The sequence below is a fragment of the Dermochelys coriacea genome, chromosome 5 (genome assembly GCF_009764565.3).
Source record: "Dermochelys coriacea isolate rDerCor1 chromosome 5, rDerCor1.pri.v4, whole genome shotgun sequence".
Classification (NCBI taxonomy): domain Eukaryota; kingdom Metazoa; phylum Chordata; order Testudines; family Dermochelyidae; genus Dermochelys; species Dermochelys coriacea.
Window position 1 is genome coordinate 15,711,113 of NC_050072.1, and position 24,511 is coordinate 15,735,623.

General features: G+C 41.3%; 1 protein-coding gene across 3 annotated transcripts in view; it reads right to left on the bottom strand.

Moving 5' to 3' along the window:
- DYM (dymeclin) overlaps positions 1–24,511 on the bottom strand; it is a 389,914-nt gene that overhangs the window by 264,510 nt on the left and 100,893 nt on the right. For all 3 annotated transcript variants that reach the window (XR_006281709.1, XM_038401598.2, XM_043515244.1), the window contains exons 8-9: positions 21,604–21,729; positions 18,236–18,378 (exon numbers count right to left, since the gene is read on the bottom strand). Coding sequence is in view for 2 of the 3 variants with exons in the window: in XM_038401598.2 (XP_038257526.1) it covers positions 18,236–18,378; positions 21,604–21,729 (269 nt within the window). In the remaining variant the exon portion in view is untranslated. The remainder of the gene's footprint in view (positions 1–18,235; positions 18,379–21,603; positions 21,730–24,511) is intronic.

Below are 24,511 nucleotides of genomic sequence, written 5' to 3' on the forward strand. Positions count from 1 at the left end.
AGAGCTTTTTTTTTTTGTTTACTTTTTAAGATTTTCCCCGATTTTCTTGAGCCACTATACTAAGTGTGAACACCCATCCGGATACCTGTCATCAGGGCTCTCCCAGGAGTTTTCAGAGACCAGCCAGTAGAGAGATTGTAGGTCCTGTAGTAGCAAGAGCAAGATCTGATCCAAACTGCCTTCTGGATAGGCCTTTAGATCTCACCACCATCACCACAGTGCTCTTATACCAAGAAGGGTGTAGGGGATGCTCATACAGGAGGCAGCAACGTAGTGGGCTTTTTCCAAGGTCACTCTCCATTCTTTTAAGTTTACTTTATACCACTTATGAGGTGCAAAGTGAATTAAGTGGAGTGGAGAATCTGGCATTCTATATTACAAATAAAATATGGCTTCAAAATGAATGCCAGCTGCAGCTGATTTGAATAGCTCTATTGCCATATACAAGCTGTCAGCAGAGCCTGAGTGAATTACAAACCTACATATACTCCAAGGACACATCGTAGGCCTTATGTAACGTACAACAACAGCTGTTTAATAAAAACATTAATAATAGTTTATGTTCCTGTCTGAAATAAATGGACTTACATTGAACTGATTAAGTGTTTTGTGTTATAGTTGTTATAGATTCAAAATAAGTTATTCCAATAAATGAGATTACTGTGTTATTTTGTGAACTAATATGCAGTCTGGTTGAAAAGTGAAAGTTATTTTACTACATTGAAGTTGAGATCTTATTACCATGTGCACATTCACCGATTACAAATTTTCATTATGCTGAACAAATAGCTTCAAATCACTAATAAAACCAGGAAAGATGTAAGCACATTAAGCTTTAGTAACAAACAGGATTTTAAGATTATTATGGAAGTGTCAGGAGCAACTTGAGAGTTAAGATTGTATTGAACTTTTCACTTGATGTAGGATTCAAATCCCTCTTTTTCCACAGTTCGTTCATTGAATTTAGTCTCCAAATTTGCCACACACACTGTTCAGAGGAAAAGTGGCAACGTCTCAACTCTGTTGCTGTTAGAGGCTAGGACGAAAAGGCAAGTTTATCTAACAGGCAGAGTTTGGATGTCTGCCACATGGAGGTATCTTCGCTGTCTGGCAAACCTCTTATGGCTCACCAGAGAGAAACCCTGCTCACTAAACTGTAGCAAGTCCATCAAACCACCGGTGCCACTGATGAACCCTATCAGATCCTTGAAAATTTGTGGGAAAGAGGTTATACATGGGGTGAAGGAAGAAACGCAGGATCTGGGGACTAGCTAGCTGTGTAAAGGCACATACTTAAGTGCTTTGCTGGATCAGGGTACTCAGCACCTTGCAGGATCAAGCCCTAAATAACGAGCCTGGAGTAAAATATGACCTGACAGACTGCAGCTGAGCTACAGAGAGGTAGGGAATGGAGCTAGGAAGCATGGCTCTTTGCCATTCAGCCTGCCTCCCTCAGACCACCTCCTAAGTTCCATGCTTCTCCACCTGTTCCACTTTATAGGACTGGGAAATGAGGCAGGCTGGAAGGAACGGAGAGAGAGTGGGGAAAGGTTCCTATATACTCCCTTCCAGCCTCTTCCATCTATCCACCCATTCTCCTTCCCACATTCCTCTTTAAATTTATACTTTTTTAAAATTAAATCTCTCTGATTAGGTATGGGGTAGACAACCAGTGGCATGCAAGCTGATTTTCAGTGGCACTCACACTGCCTGGGTCCTGACCACCTATCAGGGGGCTCTGCATTTTAATTTAATTTTAAATGAAGCTTCTTAAACATTTTAAAAACCTTATTTACTTTACATACAACAATAGTTTAGTTATATATTATAGACTTGTAGAAAGAGACCTTCTAAAAACATTAAAATGTATTACTGGCACACGAAACCTTGAATTTGAGTGAATAAATGAAGACTCGGCACATGACTTCTGAAAGGTTGCCGACCCCTGGATTAGATGTTGGTAACTACCAGGTAAAATTATAGTGCACCTATAGTACTTCAGAGACATTTTAGAGTCCCAGGCCTGTTACCACTAAAATTGATGGCTAAAATCCTCTCGACTTCAGTGGGAGCAGGATTGGGCCCTTATAGAAAACATTTAAAGTTATAGAACATTTAAACATAATTGCAAATAAGCATTTTAAAAGCTGGCAAGCGATAGTTTAAAACAAGACCATCACCTTACAAGGTGAAAAACAGTTTAAAATCATTACAGCTGTACATCTTGGTTTTGTTAACTCCAGCTTTAAAGCTGTTTTTGTTAGGCTCGGTCTACACCACTTGGAAGGCTTTGTCAGGATATGTCTACCATTATATCAGTAAAATACTCCTAGTGTGGACAAAGCTTATATCTGAATAACTGCACTTTTGCTAGCATATCCCAAACTTCTTTCCCCTTTGTCCTCCCCATCAAAATATGTTATACAGACCTATGTCAGTCACAAATAACCCCTCAACACCCCCCTGATTGGCATAGTTATGCCAGAAAAGTTTGTAGCATAGACCTGGCGTTATATCATTTCCAAATCCACAAGGGAGTCAAATTACTGGAAGGTGAAAACAAATTCCTGTTGGGATACTGGTTAAACTTCCCTATAACTCAAAAATATATTTTTAAAAGTGGAAATCCATTCTTTTCAACAGGACGTCTGTTCCTAGGTGCCACATTCTTTTCCTGTTAATAGTGTTTTTCTTTCCCCCAAATGAGTCATTCTGGAAAATGCCACTCACTTGAACTTGAGAGGAAACTGACAAGCTAACCCAATTGTCATGAAAAATTATTGTTGCTATATATTATAACTATCACATATCAACCATCCCCCAGTCACAACCACCAAAAAAAAATAAAATAAAAAAAAATCCCAAATCTACTCATCAATAATCACTGGTTTCAGGAGGAGGAAAAAAAATTAATCTGCAACAGTTAAATAGTTAGTTTTACCACTACACTGTAATTTTGGTAAGCACAGAATCACTATTTTGGCCTTATAATTTGGCTGGGAAACTCTTTCACAGAAATAAGGAAAAAATGTTTTCAATGGCTTGTTCAAAAGGAAAAATAGTCATTTATCAGAGGTTATGTAAAAATCTCATACTTGTGATGAAAATTCCAGTTTGGCAGAACACATTTAATTAGAGCTGGCGCTTTTAAAACATTAAATACAAAATAAATATGTTTGCTCTAATCATGTGAAGGGTTTATTCTAATCCAACAAAGACAAGAATTTTCAGAATCAAAGCCCTCATAAAAACCTTAGCTCACCCTTTATTGGACCTAGACATTGTAGGAGTCATGAAGAAAGTGCACAATGGATAGGAAACACGGCTGCAATCCCTAGGACCAACAGCATAGATTAAGGATATAATGAAGGCTTCCACATTCAATTTGATATTTTCCAGTATTTTAGAACTTTTTTATTCCCCCACAAAAAACTTTGTTAACTATGAACTAACACTGCTGAAGTAAAGAGAAGAACAAACATTTTAGTTCATACAGACCATACTGCAAATATGCACAGACATCCACGCAAGATATGCACAAAAGGTAGCACTTTGTATACCTAACAGGTATGAAGTTGGAGCTACTTTTTGTATATACGTCCCTGTCTTCCATCTCCTCTCTCGGTCATTAGGTGCCGGCTGAGGTCATGTCTACACTACAAAGTTATGTTGACGCAAGATACACTGGCATAAAGCCAATAGCAGATTAGCCACTGGGCAAATGGGGCCTGTGCTCAGGGGCTCCGGTGAATTGGGGGGGCCCCCGGAAAATGGGAGCCCCTACACTCGCCCCGCTCCGCCCCACCCAGCGCTCCTGTTGGGGAGTGGGGTCAGGTCGCTTGCCCCTCTCTGCCCGCCTGGAGCGAGGGAATCTCCCAAACCACTTCCCAGAAGGAGTGCCGGGCAGGTAGCCAGGCAGGGTAAGCCCCCTGCACTCCAACCCCATTTTCCCAGCAGGAGTGCGGAGGGGTCCAGCAGGAGGAAGGGGTGGGGGGTCCCCCACTTGCTCTGGCCCAGACACAAACCCCTAATTCACCTTTGCATGAAGCTGTTGCAGTTAGTACATTACTTGTGCATGTGCACACTTGGCTACTTGTGTCGGTGATGTGCATACTCACCAGGAGTGCTTGTATTGATGCACAGTGCAGCGCACAAAGGGTAGAAAGCCATTTTCAAAATCCCGCAAACCCGCATGGCCCTTCTCACTGTCCACCATCTTGGACAGAAGCATGGAGCCTGCACAGCTCTGCACTACTGTCATGAGCGTTGCAAACACAGGTTGCACAATCTGCAGATTGGCAAGAAGAACCAAATCAGTGGTGAACATGACGATTTCTTGAAGAGAAAAGGTGGGTGAGGTTAATATCTTTTATAGGACCAACTTCGGTTAGCGAGAGAGAGACGAGCTTTCGAGCTATACAGTGTCTTCCTTGGGTTTGGGAAAGGTACTCTGATCTTATAGTTAGCTGTGACACTCTAACAGATAGTTTAACATAAGAATTTAGCACATATTCTAAGACAAGGAAATATTTCTTGGAGGACAGACTGCTGTGGGTCATAGTGAGAACCAATTCACGGTTGTTGGTAGCATTCATGGATCAGCTGCAGATGGTGGAGCGACGCTTCTGGGCCTGAGAAACGAACACTGACTGGTGGGATCACATCATGATGAAGGCTTGGGATGATGAGCAATAGCTGCAGAACTTTTGGATATGCAAGGCCACATACCTGGATCTGTGCGCTCAGCTTGCCCCAGCCCTCCAGCACAGGGACAGCAAAACGAGAGCTGCACTGACTGTGGAAAAGTGAGTGGCAATCACACTGTGAAAGAAAGCCTGCAACGCCAGATTGCTACAAGTCAGTCAGAAATCAATTTGTAGGCAGGAAATCCACCACAGGGGCTATAGATGCCTTCTGTACTTGCACAATACATGTGATGCAAAGGGAGAAAGTTTACACTGGAGTCGAGGGTGCAGCTGGAGTGGCTATCTGCCAGAGGTATAAAGCTCTGGTAGGCTTCAAAAGTCAGTTTTAATAGTTAGCCACAGTAATGCGTTTTGTTGTAGTATGCTCTACCTGGCCCTGCTCTTTTGTGCCATGTTAGGCATTGTGTGCTGATTGCTGTACACGCAGGAATATAACATTGTCAGTACATCTGCTAATTTTGTTTGTGGCTTATAATAGACATTTATTTTTTAACAGAATTCAGTATAAAAAAGAAACCGTTAAATTTTAAAACAAATATATTTAAAATTTAATAAAACTAAATAAATTAAGAGAACAGAATTTATGAAGAGGAAAGAACGTTTATGTCCATTTCAGTTACACATACACCAACCATGGCTTTCACAGGTCAATGAAGCTGTGCTTGTCTTTAATAGCCTCCGGAGTGGAGTGGTAGTGCAGCAACTCCTGATGCCACCAGGAATGTTATGGGGCAGGGGGGGGGGGACATAGGGAGGTCCCAATGTTGAGTTCTCAGTGGGCTGCAGAGCAAGGAGAGTCCAAGATTTTTGAACCTGCAGGTCCACCAGAGTCTGCGCAGCATCTGTGTTTGCTGACTGAGAATCCCCATTATATCCTGGTGCATTTCCCAATCCTTTTCCTGCGCCTTTTTTCTCTCCACTATTTTCCATCTCCAGGTTATCTCTAACATTCATTCTCCAGGCCCTATGCTCACAGCCCGACACAGCACAGGCTTGCAGGATCTCATTCAACATGTCATCCTGAGTCCTCTTCTTTCTCCTCTTCACCTGGTTCAGACATTCCATGAGAATGGAGGGGGAGACACTGAAGGCCACAATAGCAGCAGCTGCAGATAACACACACGGATGTGCCTGTGTCAGTCTATTCACTATAGAAAGCAAAACTTAAGATGCAGAACTAACTCCCCTGGCTCCCCTAAAGTTTTAAGCACTAGATTCTCACCTCTGCTTGGGATTGCTGGTGCATGGCGCCTGTCACAGCACTAGCCATGCTGAATATGGTTTGCTGGGTGTTAGGGACATGAGGATGGAATTGTTCAGTTGCACGAATCTTATAGTATATGGCAACAGCATTGAATATTGGCACTATTTTCCACAGACGGTGCTGATTTTAGCAGATATCTCCCTCCTGAAGATAACAGAGAGAGACAACAAAGCTGCTGCTTGCATCTTGAAGCTGCCCAGGCCCAAATGCTGCTAGCCTGTATACTGCAATGAAGTTATCGCTGACTCATGTGGGAAAGTGTCCTATCATGGTGGAAGAAATAAGGCAGCCATCCCTAGAAACCTTTGGCACAGGATTGCAGAGTACCTCCATGAAAATTTCATTGAGATCTCTCAGGAGGATTCAAAAGACATCACTGTGTCCATAAACAAATTGCTCCATTTGCTCCCCCCCACCCAAATCTATAGGGGAGTGAAAAGCAGATAATGCTACTTCTCTTTATTGTACTGTTACCTCTTCCCGCATGAGTAAATTATCGAAAAGTTAAAAGGAGTGTCCTACAATTTTTGGGGGGCGGGGGGAGGGCGCGTGCGCACCGCGGGTACTCTGGTAATAGAAAATTTATCTACACACCTACCCAAGGTTTCTTCCCCTGCATTGGGCTTTCCCGTGCTTGATGGGTTGGACTGCGCTGGAGTCAAAGAACAGTCCTGGTTCACTGCACAGCTGGATCTCCTGGTCGCCTGTCTCCCTCACTCCTCCTTGCCGTTCACAGCAGATGGCTGTGTCTCAGTCTTCTCACAGGTATCCACGGTGGTGTGTGGGATCTTCGTCAAGTATGGCACACAACTTGTTATAAAAGCAGCAGACCTGCAGCTCAACACTGGATCAACACTGTTGGCCTTCCTGGGCTTCTTGTATGCCTGCCATAGCTCCTTAGCTTTCACATGGTCCAGCTTTCACTGCAATCCCTTCTCCTGTATGCCCTGAGCAATCTGCTTCTAGATGTCCATATTTCTAAGACTGGATTGGAGCTGTGCCTGCGCAGCCTCTTCTCTCCACAGCCCAGGTAATCCAACATTTCCTGTCTATTTCTGGCAAAAGCGCACCAGGAATTTTAGCCAGCATGGTCAGTGGGGCAGCTGCACTCAGCAATGGAGAGCTGCTAGGTGTGCTTGCCAAGACAGGCAATCAGGAAAAGGAATTTTAAAAATGCATAGGGCTTTAAAGGGGAGAGGGAGCTTCCAGCCTACATGACCTCTGGGCAGTGCAGTTCACAACTGTAATCAGAGCAGTCAGTGTTGGGCACTGTGGGACAGCTGCTGGAGGACTGTTAGGGTCGACACAAGTAACACAGTGTCTACACATGTGCTGCATCAACCTCTTTATGTCGACCTTGGCTTAATGCTGCTCAGGGAGGTGCTGTTACTAGGTCCGCATAATGGGGTGCTTACATTGGTGGGAAACAAATTTTAGTGTGGACACATGCTTGACTAGGGTGATGCAAGGCAGCTTACATCGACATAACTATATAGTGTAGCCCAAGCCTGAGGCAGCACTCCTCTGTCAAACTCACTAGCAAACGTGCAGGTTTAATTAGAACCACACATATATGGGACATGTTGGAATGTTTATTTACATTACAACTAAATGACCCTATTACTGAAAACCTACATTACCCAACGTAACAGATACAAAAAGTATATAATCTGCATAGTGTATGCCAGTCACAATAAACACATACCTCTCACTTTTAACCATAAAGCACACTACACATATACTGTTAACCAAGTTCACCAATACAGCCAGTGAGACAAAATTTAACAATTACACATTATGGTCATAGTTAAGGCTGCGTGTTTTCAGATAAATTTGATGAAGTTGTGTGCTAGGTCTTGTATATTGTGGATGTCCCAGCATGAGTATATGTGCAATATGGCATATATGAGTTCAACCAGTTATTTAACTGATTTTGAGGCATGGGGATGGTGAAAACCTCACTTCAGCAGAAAACACATTAGACTAATTTACCTTTATAGGCATCCCCAAAAGTTATGCTTTATAAATCACTTGTGCTTAAGACATTGTAACAATGAGTTACAAAGTCAATCAGAGCCAGGAGAATAACGGACTTTTTTGGTTCACTGGTAGTACCAAAATATATACAATTGGAGGAGGGGCAGAATCATTTTGGGGTCAAACAAAACATTTAGTTTGACCCCAAAACAAAAATGTTTCATTTTGACTTTGAACAATTTTTACGTAAAAAAAAAATATAGGGAAATTTGTAAGCAAGAAATTAATCAAAAAATTTAAACTTCTAGTTTAGAAAATGTCAAAACGAATCTTTTTAAATTTTGCACATGTGTATTTTAGGACTTTTTCCAAGTTTTTTTAAACCAAAATAATTTAGCAACATTGACACATTCATAAAATGTTATGGCACCACCAAATCTGCATCTTCTACTGAAAAAAATTTGTAAAAAAATTTCACCCATTACTGGTCACAACACTTAAGAAGATCTTCCATGAACACCAGGACACCACCTGTTCTGTACATTGCACATAAAATTTACAGAACAACTATTTTAGAAAAGGGTTGAGAGTCTGAAAATGCTACTAAGAGGCAGTAGAGCCTAGTGGTTAAAGCACTCAACTGGATCTCAAGAGACCTGGATTCTATTTCCAGCTCTGCAACTGCCCGCTGGATGACCATAAGCAAGTCACTTCACCTCAATTTCCCCTTCTGTAAAGTGGTGATAAAACTGACCTCCTTTGCAAAGAGCTTTGAGATTTACTGATGAAAAGCACTACTATGAGCTAGGTATTATTATTATTTGGTCTCTCTCTGCCTGCAAAGACAGGGTACCTTATTTACCATGAGTCCAAATATAATAGATTTAGAAAAAAATTAAAATGAAGAATTCTAAGAATTATCTATAGAAGCTTTGCTGTACTGTCCAGAATGCTCTAAATTCCAAATTCAATCACTCAGGAGCTCCCAGAGCTAGAAGCAAGAGTCTCTAGCAAAGGAGAAAGAATCTCTCCTTTCAAACAATATGAAGCTCCTTTTTCTGGTTGTGAGATATCACACCTTAAAACTGTCTCTTTTTCAGGACTCAGTATCCCATCTTGGGTCTCAGATTTCTTTAATTCTGTGGGGAAATTCCACATTGGGGGAGACAAATATTTTTACGGCAAGTTGTTTGTTTTTTTTAAGATGGTTATTTTCAGCTGGCATGGATATGGAATATTATAATAATCTCAGTGAGATATAATAGTGATCAGATTGCAGGCAAGAATTCTAAACTGCATAGTAAGTCTAAATTCTGACATGGATACCATCACCCTATGCAGTGTGTATACACTAAGGGGACAGTCTTTTAATGTGTACGTAGCAGAGGACCTCTGCGTATTAACATGATACAAATAAATATACATCATCACCAGATAATGTGAAATTTACTGCAGAACTCTTGGTAAACAAGATGGACCGTATGGTCACCACTATTAGTATTACCATAGCATCTAGTCATAGACCAAGACCTCATTGTGCTAAGCGCTATACAAACACAGAACAAAAAAGATAATGCCTGCCCCGAAGAGCATACAATATAAGACAATAGACCACAAATGGACAGACAGATGGGGTAGCACAAGGAAACAATGAGACAGTATTGGTCAGCACTATAAGCGGTGGTCTCAACACATCAGCAGCCTAACCACTGCCAGGATTTTTGCAGACGTCACAGAAAAGGGGGATGTTAAGGAAGATAATGAATCAGTTTTGTGAATGTTCACATGGAGCTTTTCCCAAGTGTGAAGGGCAGCATGGAAGAAAGCACAAAAGGACTTCTTCGAAAATTTTACATGTAGGAGATGGAGGCTGACCCTTGTAGCAGCTTTCTGTATGGATATGACATAGTGTTTACTTCAGACCATTTACTTCAGCTTGCTTCAGACCATTTACTTCAGCTTGTCCAGATCATTTTGAATTTTAATCCTATCCTCCAAAGAACTTGCAACCCCTCCAGTTTGGTATTGTCCGAAAACTTTATAATTGTATTCTGCCATTATCTAAATCATTGATAAAGATACTGAGCAGAATCGGACCCAGAACTGATCCCTGCGGGACCCCACTAATTGTGCCCATCCAGCATTACTGTGAACCACTTATAACTACTCTCTGGGAACAGTTTTCCAATCAGTTTTGCACCCACCTTATAGTAGCTCCAACTAAGTTGTAGTTCCCTCATTTGTTTATGAGAAGGTCATGCGAGACAGTATCAAAAGTTTTTCTAAAGTCAAGATACACCACGTCTACCACTTTCCCCCATCCACAAGGCTTGTTACCCTGTCAAAGAAAGCTATCAAGTTGGTTTGACATGATTTGTTCTTGACAAATCCATGCTGACTGTTACTTATTACCTTATCTTCTAGACGTTTGCAAACTGATTGCTTAATTATTTGCTCCATTATCTTTCTGGGTACAGAAGTTAAGATGACTGGTCTGTAATTCCCCAGGTTGTCCTCATTTCCATTTTTATAAATTGGCACTATATTTGCCCTTTTCCAGTGTTTTGGAATCTCTCCCATCTTCCATGACTTTTCAAAGATAATCGCAAATGGTTCAGATATCTACTCAGTCAGATCCTTGAGTATTCTAAGATGCACTTCATCAGACCCTGATGACTTGAAGACATCTAATTTGTCTAAGTAATTTTTAACTTGTTCTTTCCGTATTTTAGCCTCTTCTGATCCGAACTCATTTTCACTGGTATTCACTATGCTAGACATCCAATCACTACCAACCTTCTTGGTGAAAACCAAAGCAAAAGTCATTAAGCACCTCTGTCATTTACATATTTTCTGTTATTGTTTTTCCCCCCTCATAGAGTAACAGGCCTACCCTGTTCTTGGACTTCTTCTTGCTTCTAATTTATTTGTAGAAGGTTTTCTTGTTATCCTTTATGTCTCTAGTTAGTTTGATCTCATTTTAATACCAGGTACTCAAGTTCACCCATTTTAGTATATAGACTTCCAGCATTTGTATGCAAGTGCTTACAAAATGTGTCATTTTTTAGCTGTCTGCCATTAAGTGATGTAATTGAATGGGACTCTTTTTCATTTGACTGTTTCCCTTCAGTTCCTACCTCTGCTTTATCAACTTCTATACTCTCCTCCTTACTCAGATATAGAGAATCCCCATTAATAGATCTTCCTTTAAGGGATGTCTCTGTCCACACCTGTCAGTATTCCTCCAGCTCTTAATTTAAAAACTCTTCTACAATCTTTTTAATTTTTCATGGCAGCATACTTGTGTTTACATTTTCAAAATCCTTATTTCTTGTGCCCTGCCAGTGTATTTGATGCTGTATAAAACAGAGGAGCACACAGAGCTTAATTTAGAAGTGTCAGGAACTGACCAACATGTAATTTACACCACCAATACATAGCCTCTTATTTTCACTTACAATCCATACCCCAGATAAATTTAATATTCTAAAATGACAAAGAATACAAATCAGGCACACAAAGCACTACCTAACTCACGTATGGATACAACTAGATACTCCTGGGGGAATTCTGCACTACTGCGCATGCGCATAATTAATGAGCCCTGCAGATTTCTACGTTTTTGCACAGAAAAAAGTTTCTGACGAAATGTTGCTGCAGTTCTGTGTTTTGCCCGTGAGAGGGCGTTGTGGCGCAAGAATGGCAGCACCTCCCAGCAGAATATAACTTCTTTACTTCTGCCTTTTGCCCACCAGAGGGCAGTGTGGTGATAGAACAAAGCTGCTGCTCCCCGCCAGCAAGGGAAGAGAGAGAGCTGCCTTCTTCGCAGCGGGCCAGGTCAGGAGACAGGGGCTATTGAGAGACAGACAGTGTGGGCTTGCTGTGGGGTCAGCCTGAGGCTCATAAGGGCTAGTGGGGGAAGACAGATTGGGGCAGGGGCTGAATGGGAATGGAGGCACAGGGCCACAGGGGGGAGGGAGGTACAGAGACATCTGGGGACAGGGGAGTGGCTGGATGGGGACACAGAGACACATGGGAACAGGGGGAGAGGGTACAGGGACACAGGGAGGCTGGGTGGGGGCACAGAGACCTGGGGATGTGGGAGGGGTACAGGGAGACTTAGGCACAGGGAATGGCTGGGTGAGGGCACAGAGACACACAGTGATGGGTGAGGAGGTAAAGAGCTACACAGGGACAGGGGAGTGGCTGGGTGGGGGCACAGAGACACATGGGACAGAGAGGCAGATGTGCCTGACTGAATGGGAGAGGCTAGAGATCAGCCAGGGTCTGCACGGGGGAAGCTCCATAACAATCCCTCCCCGCCACTCCAAAAAACCTGTTCCATACTTTTCCCATCCATACCCAACAACTCTCCAAGTTCACACCCAAGTTCCTTCCCAGCAATTTACTTCCCTCTCCCTCAGCTCCTCTGTTACCCCTGACTCCCCAAGCCTTTGCACTGCTTCTTTATTGTAGTTTAAATAAATTATTACTGAGAGTTCTGTATTAATATACCTAGTAAGGAATCTATTTGTCAAAAAAACATTTCCTGAATCTTCTTTGTTGTCTGTATTGTTACAAACATACTTGCTGACAGGTATTTTGAAATAAATGGCCAACATAATTGACACTGATGTGATTATATTTGTGTTATTTTGACAAATAAAATATACAGAATTTTGCAGAATTTTAAAATATTGTGTGCAGAATTTTTATTTTTTTGGCGCAAAATTCCACCAGGAGTAAACTAGAGCAACACTTTAAAAGAAAAAGGACAAGACAAGCATGTCTTTTTTTTCCTGGGATGGATCTTCCATGATTTCATGGGAAAATATTGTTTTAAGAAAATATTTAAGACTGATTCATCATGAGATGGAATAGTGATTTCAGGCAATGAAAGCAGAAGCATGAAAACTAGTGTGGGAGGACACCAAGGGAGCTGTTAGAAGTTTTGTTTAGGAAGAGTGAAGAGGCATAAGAGGAGCTTAGAGCTCAGAGGTGAGGACAAAAAATTTGAACTTGATAAGGAAATATAGTAAGAAGGGATTCACACAGAGGCACCATGTTATTAGAGCTGCATGTGAAAAAAAATTTGTTACAGTGGCCATTTGAATAGATTGGAACAGGGCAAGCAGATTACCATATTCTCTATATCATTGACTTGAGCGCACGCAAATACTGTAATCTGTGATGTTTAACTTTCTTGTAGTCCAGCAATCCCATCCACTGCACACAGGCCCAGTCTACACAAGTGCTGTATTTGTTTACTCCTGAGGGAATTTTGTGCCATTAAAAATTCTGCACCCCAAAAAAATAATTCTGTGCATAATACTTTAAAATTCTGCAAAATTCTGCATATTTAATTTATCAATACGTAATTGTGAAGGCTCCACCATTGGGGAGCAGTGGGGAGCATAGGCTGCACAGAGATGGGAGATCACTCTGTAGGCCCCCCCACCCACCCCAGAACACAGACTCTGCAGTGCGGCTGCACCTGACTCTTGACAGTGCACTACCCAGAAACAGCCCGGGGCCCTACTCCTCCACACTAGGTGCACCAAGACAACAAGCAAGAGGGACAAAGTCTCCCTTGCATATCCAACCCTGGGCCTCAATCCAGGTGTGGGGCAAGTAGGTTCAGCCCAGCAGGATCCAAATGTGGAGAGCTTGGTGTGGGGTGAGAGGGTTCAATGTGGGGCAATCTGGGTGCAGACAGCTTGGTGAGGGGTCTGAATGTGTGGGGGATCTGGATGCATAGGGGCACACTGAAGATTCCAGGTGCAGGGGGATCCAGGTGAGTGGATAGTTGGGACTCGGCAGAGGGGAGGGTCTGAGAGTAGGGCGGATAGGACTCAGCACGGGTAAGTCCAGGTTCTGGCAATGTGCCCTCTAATTTTTTCCACCCACGTGTGGAATGAATTTTGTTATGTGCACCAATATCAAGGTAAATGTGAGGTTATGCGCCACCAGAAGAAACAAAAAACCTAGATACAATATATATTTTTAAAAAGTTATAATAGGGATAATTACTCTCGTTAGGACAGGTTAGGCATTTTAGAACTCAGTACTCAAAGAATTAAATTTAAGCATAAGGGAGAAATAAAATTATGAAATGCAAAGACCAGTCAAAAAACTAAAACAACAGCACTTTGAAAGAGTAAAGTTACAGAGAATATATGTGCATTGCAGGAAGTACCAAGTAACAACAAAAACAATAACACAAATATGTGTTGGGAGGCGATTGTGAAAGAGACAGAGAGTGTGTGTGTGCTGGCTGCTGGGGAAGTGTATGAGAGACTGTCTCTTTAAGCAGAGAAGCACTCACCAGTGAAGGCTCCTACAGACCGCAGCCACATCTAACTCCTAAGCCCTGTCCCCGCTCCCCGGCTCTGCAGAGATGTGGAACTTGGATGGAGGTTAGATGGGGGAGGGGACACCCTGACATCAGCACACCCCCCACTCCGCCCTGCACAGAAAGCAAGAGGGTCTTTGGAGCAGCTGGCCAAGGGCTCCAAAGCAGAGCGCAGGAGCAGTGCGGCAGCAGGGGGAGGGGCACCTGAACACACGTCACCGCTGTGCACGGTTCTACTAATCAAGTGTGTGGCACTTGATTGACTCTTCGATGGCCGCACAGCTTAAAGGGAACTTTGGTGCTGGGAGAGTGGGCCTTGGTGGGGTGGGGTCCAGGTGCAGGTGGTTGGGGCTTAGTGGGAGGGTGGGGGTGAAGGCTCGTCAGGGTAGTTCAGGTGCGGGGGAGCTCACCGGGGTGCAAAGTCAAGAGGGGGCTCAGCAGCGGGTGGTCTGGGTGCAGGGGGAGGAGCTCACAGGGGGTCCAGACTCCGGGGAGGGTGAGGCTTGGTGGAGTGGGGGTTCAGATGCGGGGGGGTGAGGGTTGGCAGGGGGGTCTGGGTATGGAGGGGTAGGGCGGATGGGAGAACAGCTCCCCATACAGTGACCTTTTCCCCCCCTCACGGCTGAGAAGCGATGCGGGCTGTGGAGCTTCCTGCAGCCAGAAGGGGAGTCTAGGGGTGGATCCGACACCCTCTCCCACCCCCACCCCAGCTGGGACTAGCAGCTGAGCCCAGAGCAGGGTACGAGCCCACAGTGATTTACCTCTCTGCCAGCTGCTCTGGGTGCCTGAAACAACGGGCCCGCCCTACAGGGGAAGGGTGTGTGACCACTCTTGTGGCTACCCTTTGCTTCCTCGTCAGAAGTCATTTTTCTGCAGAGAAGTAAAGAAATCTGCAGGGGACATGAATTCTGTGCACACACAGTGGCACAGCATTCCCCCAGGAGTAATTTGAGATTTATTTCAAAACACAAGTTCACGTTGTCTCCCCCAGATTTTGAACAATGATTATGTTACACAAAGAAAACCATGAATCCATGTATCAGCACATTCTGAAAGTGACTTTACACGTGGTTTGGTCTGTTGACACTAGAGGCCAAAGAGCATTCAAAATTTGTCAGAGGGGAGTAAAGTCTAAATAGTGTTTTGAATTTGTTCTTTTCAAATACGTCTCTCTCTCTAGGATTCATAGGGCCAGTGAGAAAGTTCCTACAAGGTCAAGCTTCATATGATGGAAAGCTGAAGGGGTAAACAAAACATCTGTAGAGATCAGCTTGCTTAAAAATGATTGTAGACAAAAAAATCCCTAATTTGTCCATGGTAGCTGATGTCCCTTTGAAGTGGGCAGATATTGGAGCATGATTTGAAAGCCTGGGACTATGGAGGAAGACATGGAAAGAAACAAAAAGATTGGGAGGAACATTAGGAATCAAGAAAATATACAGTAAAGGTTGTTTTCCATGTCATAAACAAGATCACAAACCATCACTTTTTAAGCAGTTTTTAAGTAATTATCACTATATCCTTCTAAGACTTAAATAAGAGGAAGAAAAGTGGATTTGTGGGTAGAACAGGGGCTGGGGTGTCAGGACCCTCAGAATAACCTGATTTTTTATGAACAATGTATGTATACATAAATGTTCAGTTATTTAATAAAGAAGTGTCAAATTATATTGCAAGGGAAACAACTGCTTTATGACAGATTCTGGGCACCATTCAAACATTGTCAGTGTCAGTATATTTCCCTGTTACAAAACTGTAAACAGAATTTGAAATTAGAAAAGAAATATGGGCTAACAGATATAAAGATGTGTGTGACTATATCTCTTTATGTGTAAATAGCACCATGTTTAGCACTATATACTAAAAAGAATGCTCTTTTACTGCTTCCATGAGGAGATCCAGATATATAGTCCCAGTTTGACTGTAAAGTATTTCCCGGCAAACTACTCAGGGTCTGAACTTTAATACACCTCAGAAAAGCAGTCACTGAAAGGATTGTACAAAAGAATAAAATAAAAAGCCTACAGTCCAGTAGCAACACACTTGCACAGAGTAGTCATTTAACTGGTCAGATTAAAAAAAAGAAATGTACGTTTATTTAACGTAGTAGATATATTCTCTTCTTCCTATTATGTAGCACTACTCATCTCAAAGGACTTTGCAAACTATATACTGAACACACAGATGCAGAAATACAACGCCCTTTGGGGGTTGACGAGGGCAACAACAAGCCAGAACTCAGCACAAAATTAAGACAGATTAAAAACTTATCAAGGACAGTAGGAAAAACCCCTACTCTTAGGAAGATGACATAGGACCTTTAGTATCGTCTCAGCACACAGTACTTCTGCGTTTTTAAGGAGAAGACCAAACCACAAGAAGCTACATTGTACTCAGTTTATATACCTTGCCTATAGCTCACGAAAGCTTATGCTCAAATAAATTTATTAGTCTCTAAGGTGCCACAAGTACTCCTTTTCTTTTTAACAAATAGCTAATTATGTAAGTTTGTTGCTTCCTATTTAACCACAAAAAATAAAATGTATAATCCAAAATTAAAACGATCAGAGGTGTTAAAGCAGGGGTGGGCAAACTTTTTGGCCCGAGGGCCACATCGGGGTGCAAAACTGTATGGAGGGCTGGGTAGGGAAAGCTGTGCCTCCCCAAACAGCCTGGCCCCTGCCTCCTATCTGCCCCCTCCCACTTCCCATCCTCTGACTGCACCCCCAGAACCTCCAACCCCTCCAAACCCCGACCGCCGGCTCCTTGTCCCATGACCACCCCCTCCTGGGACCCCTGCCCCTAACCACCCCCCAGGACTCCACCCCCTATCTAACCCCCCCTGCTCCCTGTTCCCTGACTGCCACCCCCCAGAACCTCTGCCCTATCCAACCACCCTCTGTTCCCCGTCCCCTGACCACCACCACCCCCAAACCTCCGCCCCCTGCTCCGTGTCCAATGACTACCCCTCCAGGACCCCTGCCCCTTATCCAACCCCCGGCCCCGGCCCCCTTACCATGCTGCTCAGAGCAGTGCCAGCCTGGCTGCGGGGGAGGAGGGGCCAGGGGTTAGCCTCCCAGGCCAGGAGATCAGGGGCCAGACAGGATGGGCCAAACGTGGCCCGCGGGCCGTAGTTTGCCCACCTCTGTGTTAAAGGGTCAATCAGTTTATGGTCAACATTTTACATATCGTGCAATGTGTAATTTGGCAGAAGTACAGGCATAATTATTGCTAATTAATTTTTTTTCAATACACTTCTAAACAAGAGGAAAATGAAAATAAAATGCATGTGACAACCTTTCCACCATGTGCAATGCTGCAGTTAAGACTTATCCGCAATCATTGCAGAGACACAATTACTTTGAACTATAGCAGACATCCAGAAAAGGATGGCTTACAAGACTGATTCATATCATATCCTGGGAGCTTTCCCTTGTTATTACACTTAACATATTTAATGTAATTTTTCCTGTAGTAGAGTAATGTAAGAGAAAACAATAACTGCCATAAATCTTAGAGCCTTACATCTTCAGAGTGGTTTCCCAATATTCACTACTTAAACATAAAGCCAAAGAGGTAGAAATTATGGCAGATTATTATTCTTTAAGTGCTATGGCGATGGGTTCTATAGAAATATTCTGGATTGATAATGACTAGACTACTTGAGAGTGGCAGAGATTCTGAATTATTTCTAACTTTGCTGAGTTCCAGCTCCACCTTCCAGATCTGTCCTCAGACCTATTAAAACCTGCAAAAAAAGCCCTCCCCTCCGCTGCTGAGCCCTGCTCCTGCTCACTCCTCCCTGCTACTGGTTAAGTCCCCACAATCACAGGTACAGGTATTATTGCTGCAAAAGGAAATGAATTGCATGTATACAAAAATTTATTACACAAACTACAGATTTAGGTAGCTGTTTAGAGGAAAGATAAGACTTACTTGCCACCCCTGATGCAAAACCATAAAGCAATCCTCCTCCATCTGTCTGCTGCTGGAAGACATGGGAACCTGGGGGAGGGCTTCTCTCTTGTCTAATGAAGTTATATAATAATGTTTTCACAAGTCTGCTGGTGTATGGGAGACTGAAAAGAAAGAAATCTAATATTTATCAAAGTACATGAAGTAACCACATTGGTAATTGCACTAGAACTTAAAAGAGAGATTAATATAAATATATTTGCACAACAGGGCAGGTATTAACCATGTGAATAAAAACTCAGAACTGGAATATTTAGCACCACTACAGTGCATTCCATCCAAGCAACTTAATGATCTCTGCAGACATTACTTAACCCACAGAAGCTTAATTCAGTAAACATCCCTGTTTTACAGATGGGGAAGCTGAGGCACAATGAAACTAAGTATCTTGCCTGAGGTTAAATAAGACATAAGTATGTTTAATATAATTTTTCCTGTACTATAGTGATTTAAGAGAAAAAAATAAATGCCATAAAATTCTTAGAGCCTTGCATCTTCAAAGTGGTTTTCCAATATTCACTACTTAAACATAAAGCCAAGAAAGTAGAAATTATGGCAGATTATTATTAAGTGCTATGGCAATGGGTTCTAAAGAAATATCTGAGACAAATAAAGACTGGAATAGTTGAGAGTGGCAGAGACAGCCAGGAATAGATCCCAGGTATTTCCTCTCGCAGCCCAATGCTTCATCCACAAGACCACCATTCTTCTCTTTAAAAGGGAAACTTAGTGAGGTATGCAACTTGACAAAGTTATAGGTTTGATGGCTCCTTTTATTCTCCAGAATGTAAATGGTAGCCAGGGTTATAGATACTTGTTTAAAGAGTCTCTTCTGATGCTGGTCATTTTCTCCATCTTAAGGACATTAAAACGTATTAGAGTGGATTGATTTAAATCAAAGCAATTTAAATCACAGATTTTAAACAACAAGCAAGAAACCATGATTTAAGTAATAGATTTTCATTGTGTTTTGCATTTTTACATTTTATTTATTTTCCTAAAGACAGGTTGAATCTCACTGGTTGATAACTATTAAAATGTTTGATTTGCAACTACATAGAACATTTACACTAAATTTAGTGTTGTTTCTTGCTAACCAGGAGGATACACTGTACACTCATTTATTTAAGCAATTGTATAGCTTAACTTTTTACTAGTTGACTACTATTTTACTTGTGATACGTGCCAAGCTCTATTTGGCTGGAAAATCAAATTAATTTGAAAATGAACAAAAAACATTTTTTATTAAATAGAACTGCCTTAAATGTGCTGATTACATACAAAAAAGTCTATGAAAACATATCTTTCATTTTAAATTGATTTTTGTAAACCAAGGAAGTATTTGTAATTAGTGAATTGAACTGTTTGTTTCTGATCACCATGTCCTTAAAGATTATAGAATTAGTAGCTCTCGTCCTCTCACATTAGTTTTTATCCATAGATTGGAAGAGGAAAACAAGCTTTCCTGCTTTTTCAACTCTCATTTGGTTTATTAACTTTGAATAAACTAGTTCAATAACCTGAAATGAAGAAAATATTCTCTGTGCGGCTGCAGATGAGGTTACTGCTTTCAAAAGCTGATTTAGCACCTTAGCAAACTCTGGTTCCCCATGCTTAGACAAAAAGAAAAGGAGTACTTGACAGTGATTTCCACCAGTTCAGTGGCTTGACTCCCTTTGAAACTTCGCAGCAAACATGTACTGCTTCATATTTTTATATTTAATTTCAATTATTGTAATAGATTATAAATTTAGGTCTTAATATATGTTGTCAGTTTCAAATGTAATTTTAATAGATCTATTTTTAATTAATAAATCTCTATTTAATTTAAATTTTTAAAATCTGGGTTTTTTATCCATCCCAACACTTATGTTGATTTGCCCATTGCTGTACTTGTGTGCCAAGCACTCCATCAGCTATATAGAAAGGAGCAAGCAGCAACAGCAGATCTACAGGAGAATTACTGTCTACAGCTAATATTGTCAGTGTTTACTTTTTGTTTCTCTTACAGTTTAAAGCTAGAGCATAAATAGCACACAGGAAAGTGGTTTTTTAAAAAATATTCTTTCACTTTTAATAATCTATGATGTTATCCGTAATGTAATAATACTGCAACAAGCAGCTCTGCACAAGTGGACTCCTGAAGAGCACCACTGACTTCAACAGGGCACTGTATGAAATCACTTGCAGGACTGGGGACTACAGACTTATGTTTGTTTTCAGTATGATTTTTAAACTGCTAGTGTCCCTTCAATTTGCTCCATCATATTTCGCCCCCCAAGAAGAACATTTTTATTCAGTGAAAGAAAATATACGGTACTTATTCCATTATTCCTCGGCATTTTGGCTACACAAAACAGAATCACAGAATCACAGGGTTGGAAGGGACCTCAGGAGATCATCTAGTCCAACCCCCTGCTCAAAGCAGGGCCAATCCCCAATTTTTGCCCCAAATCCCTAAATGGCCCCCTAAAGGATTGAACTCACAACCCTGAGTTTAGCAAGCCAATGCTCAAACCACTGAGCTATCCCTCCCCCAGGTAGACTGTATTTTCTCCAACATTTATAGTTACGAAACTAGTTGCGACCAATTTACATTGATTAGCGAAACACATGACCTCACCTCAGTGACTGTTAGTGGTAAAGAAGTTGGAACTAAATGAATTAAAGACAGGGAAACCACCGCAATATGTTTAAAAACAATTCAGAATTAATTACCTAAATTCTCCAACGCCAATGGGACTACTCATGTAAGTAAAGTTAAGTACATGATTCAGTGTTTACAAGATCAGGGCCTACTAAGCCTCTGTCTCTCACTTTCCCCATCTATACAAATAGGGTTCATACTTCCTTATCTAATAGGGAATAATTCAGGAGCATTTTTGAGGCACTCAGGTACTATAGAGAGAGAGGAATACTATAGAAAAGCCCACAGATAAATATAAAAATAAAAAGTAAACGACTTCTTTTAAAATAAAAGTTTTAAGTCATTAATAAAATGTATAAATGATACATATCAAGTTATAAGGTCCCTTGGAACCCTGATATTCTATGAGAAGGGCAAATGGGATCCAGAATAAAGCTGTACTGAAACCAGGGTATGGGGAACCTTAAATGTGAAACAATTCACTAACATTTGGAAATGTTTTGAGTTTTTTGTTTTTTTATTTTTAAAATGGCAGCATAATGCAATAAAACTTATTACATTTTCCTCTCCTTACACTGTCTACAAGTACAACAATCTATGAACACAAAACAGAAGTTTATCAACAGCATGAAAAACTATTTGCTTTTCTCTGTGTCGAATGCAACAGTCTAAGGTGACATACCATCGGCCACACATCAGGTATTTATGAATGACGCTCTCTCGCAGAATTTCCTTGTGAAATAGTTGGCAGGAAAGGAAGACAAGAAGTGTCGTCACAGCTTCCAGGGAAATGTTGTATGTTATGTCTCTGCAGGGAGAAGAGAGAATAGTCATAAGGATTAAGCTATTATTTCTATTTACAAACTGACTTTTACGTTATGAGAAAATGCTCTAAATTCACATATTTATACAATGCTTAGCACATTGGGCCTGTATCCAATTTATGCCTGTTTCCAAAAAAGAGACCACCCCCCACCCCACCCCACCCTGCGAAAAAAGGAGGCTGTATTTAAAACCCCCCCACAATTAACTACCCAAAATACACAAGCTAAAATTTTAAATTTTTGACCAAGCTTAGTCACTCACTAAAATAATGCATATATTTTAAAAAACTGCTCTGACATTTGCACTTCATATGCATTTGTTTTAAAAGTGAACAAAGAAAATTGAGAGGCCAGCTCTAATACAGGAAATATTTAGGGACACCAGAGGGCACTGAAACCAATGTGGATGCAGGTTTCTTGAGCTCTAAAGAGGCCCACTGGAATCCACAAACACTGTCCCCTAAAACACAACATCTAACCCCAAGAAATATTGCACCAGACTACTGAAACCCCCAAGATGCCCTGTAGTTCGCATCTTCCCCTGATTCCAAAAGCACCAAAAAACCCAAAGATCTGCCTCCCCAACTTCTACAATCAAGATAGTGCCTGAGCCTGATGGAACGCAGTTGATGACTGTCCCACAACAGGCGGCTGCAAAAAAAGTTGAAATTAAATCTATAGTTTCCATCCTATAGACCACCATGACAGAGATTCAGATGGACAGGTGAAGCAGAACACAGAGTTTCTGAAGTGGAAGATGACTTCAAAGAAAACAAATTTCTGAAGCTGAGCACCACGCTGGCACCATCCCACACACGGCTGAGCAAACAAAAAACGAAAAGAAACAGTCAGCCAATCAGTGATCACCTAGCTCCCCCAAACCCTAGAATTTGCCCTGGATGTGAACTTCACAGCAACATGAATACCACTTAGTAAAAGGAGTGAGATGTGAACCAAAGATCTTCTAACTCCCAGACCAATGGACATTCCTGAATACCAACAAGTATTTCATGAGGGGAAGGATGAGTCTATCTCATGATGTGCTACCACCAAAAAAATGCATGGCACTTGGCTAGTCTGTCACTAGTCACTTTTGAAAATTTTGCCATAGTTACTATTCTCTGAAAACTAGAATCTTTACATTATGCTATACCTATCCCTTGACCTATATATAGTTCAATGTCAAAGATACCATGACATTTTTCCTTCCTTTAAAAATTAATTATAGTGTAAAATCAGGCTCTTTCAAATAATGACTACTAAAAAATAGAAGTTATGCTCTAGTGCACTAAATGTGAATGGACAATTGAATTTAAAAGCAGGATGGACTAAAACTCACTGCTCTGCTAATTAGTCTCAAGATTACACTAGAAATGATCCAATTTAAAAAAATGCACAAGTTCTCTCCCTATGAAAAAAATAACGTGATGTTTAGTACACTCAAGAATTTTTGGTATTCTCAAGTGTACTATTTCAAAGACTGCCAATAATTTGCATTACTATAAATCATAAGGAATGGCCATTATGAAATACTTAGAACATATACAATATTGCATAGATATTCTGTAACAAAATCTCATAATATCCCACTGTAGTAGATATTAAGCATATTAACCAAGAGGTTAATATTTGCTCAAAGTCATACAGCCAATAGCAGAAGTGAAATTACACTTTCCTGGCTCCCAGTCCCATACACAGTCCACTCGACTATGCTACCTCCAACATTGAAACACGTTTTACAAGGTTAGGCAGACTAACATTTTCCTTTTAGTTTAAAAAAAAAGTGACTATTGTTTTATTCTTCCTCTCACTATTTATATAAACATTTTAATCCATACATTTTTATTGCACACTTCAGTAAGATATTTCTGCTTTAATAACATTCTTCCTTAAAAATTGTTGGCTCTAGTTTAATTAGTTTTAGTTTCTGTGAGTTGCCTGACTTTTTGCCTACTTCTTAGAAAGTTAGCCATTGAAAATGTTGATAAGATCCAAGATCAGACATTACACTGTGATCCAGTTCCACCGCAAATTCATCTAAGCCAGAAACAATGCTGAGCTAGGAGCTGCTAGCAGGTTCTCGCCAGATTGTGCTGCATAATAATTGACACCTACATCAATCAGAGCACTGCAGTCGATTACACCACACAGGGATTAGATATCCAGGGCTCTTTACAGGAGGCATCTACGTAGAACTTACTGTGTTTGGCTTTTTAATGACCAAAAAAATAGAATACATTCAAACGTGCACTTTCCCCAAGGCTGAAGGGTATATGGAGATTGATTCTCTCTCTCTCTCTCTCATCGACAGAATGAACAGGGAGGTTGATTTGCCCTGGATTCAGAAACTACCATAAAATCCAGGACACTTATGTGTTTTCACTCGGAGCATACAGAAAAGGGTTTAAAATATACCCCGAGAATCTAGGATGTTCAAATTATATACATTTTTATATATTCTACCTATAATTCTTTTCCAATAAACATCCAACAATATAACTGTCTCCAAGCCCTGGTCTATACTACAGAGTTAGGTTGAATTTAGCCGCATTAGGTCAATTTTAAAATGAATGCGTCTACACAACCAACCCCATTCCGTCGACCTAAAGGGCTCTTAAAATAGTCTTCTGTACTCCTCCCTGGTGAGAGGAGTAGCATGAAAATCGACCTTGCTGGGTCAAATTTGGGGTAGTGCAGACGCAATTCAATGGTATTGGCCTCCGGGGGCTATCTCAGAATGCTCCAATGGGACTGCTCAGGACAGCA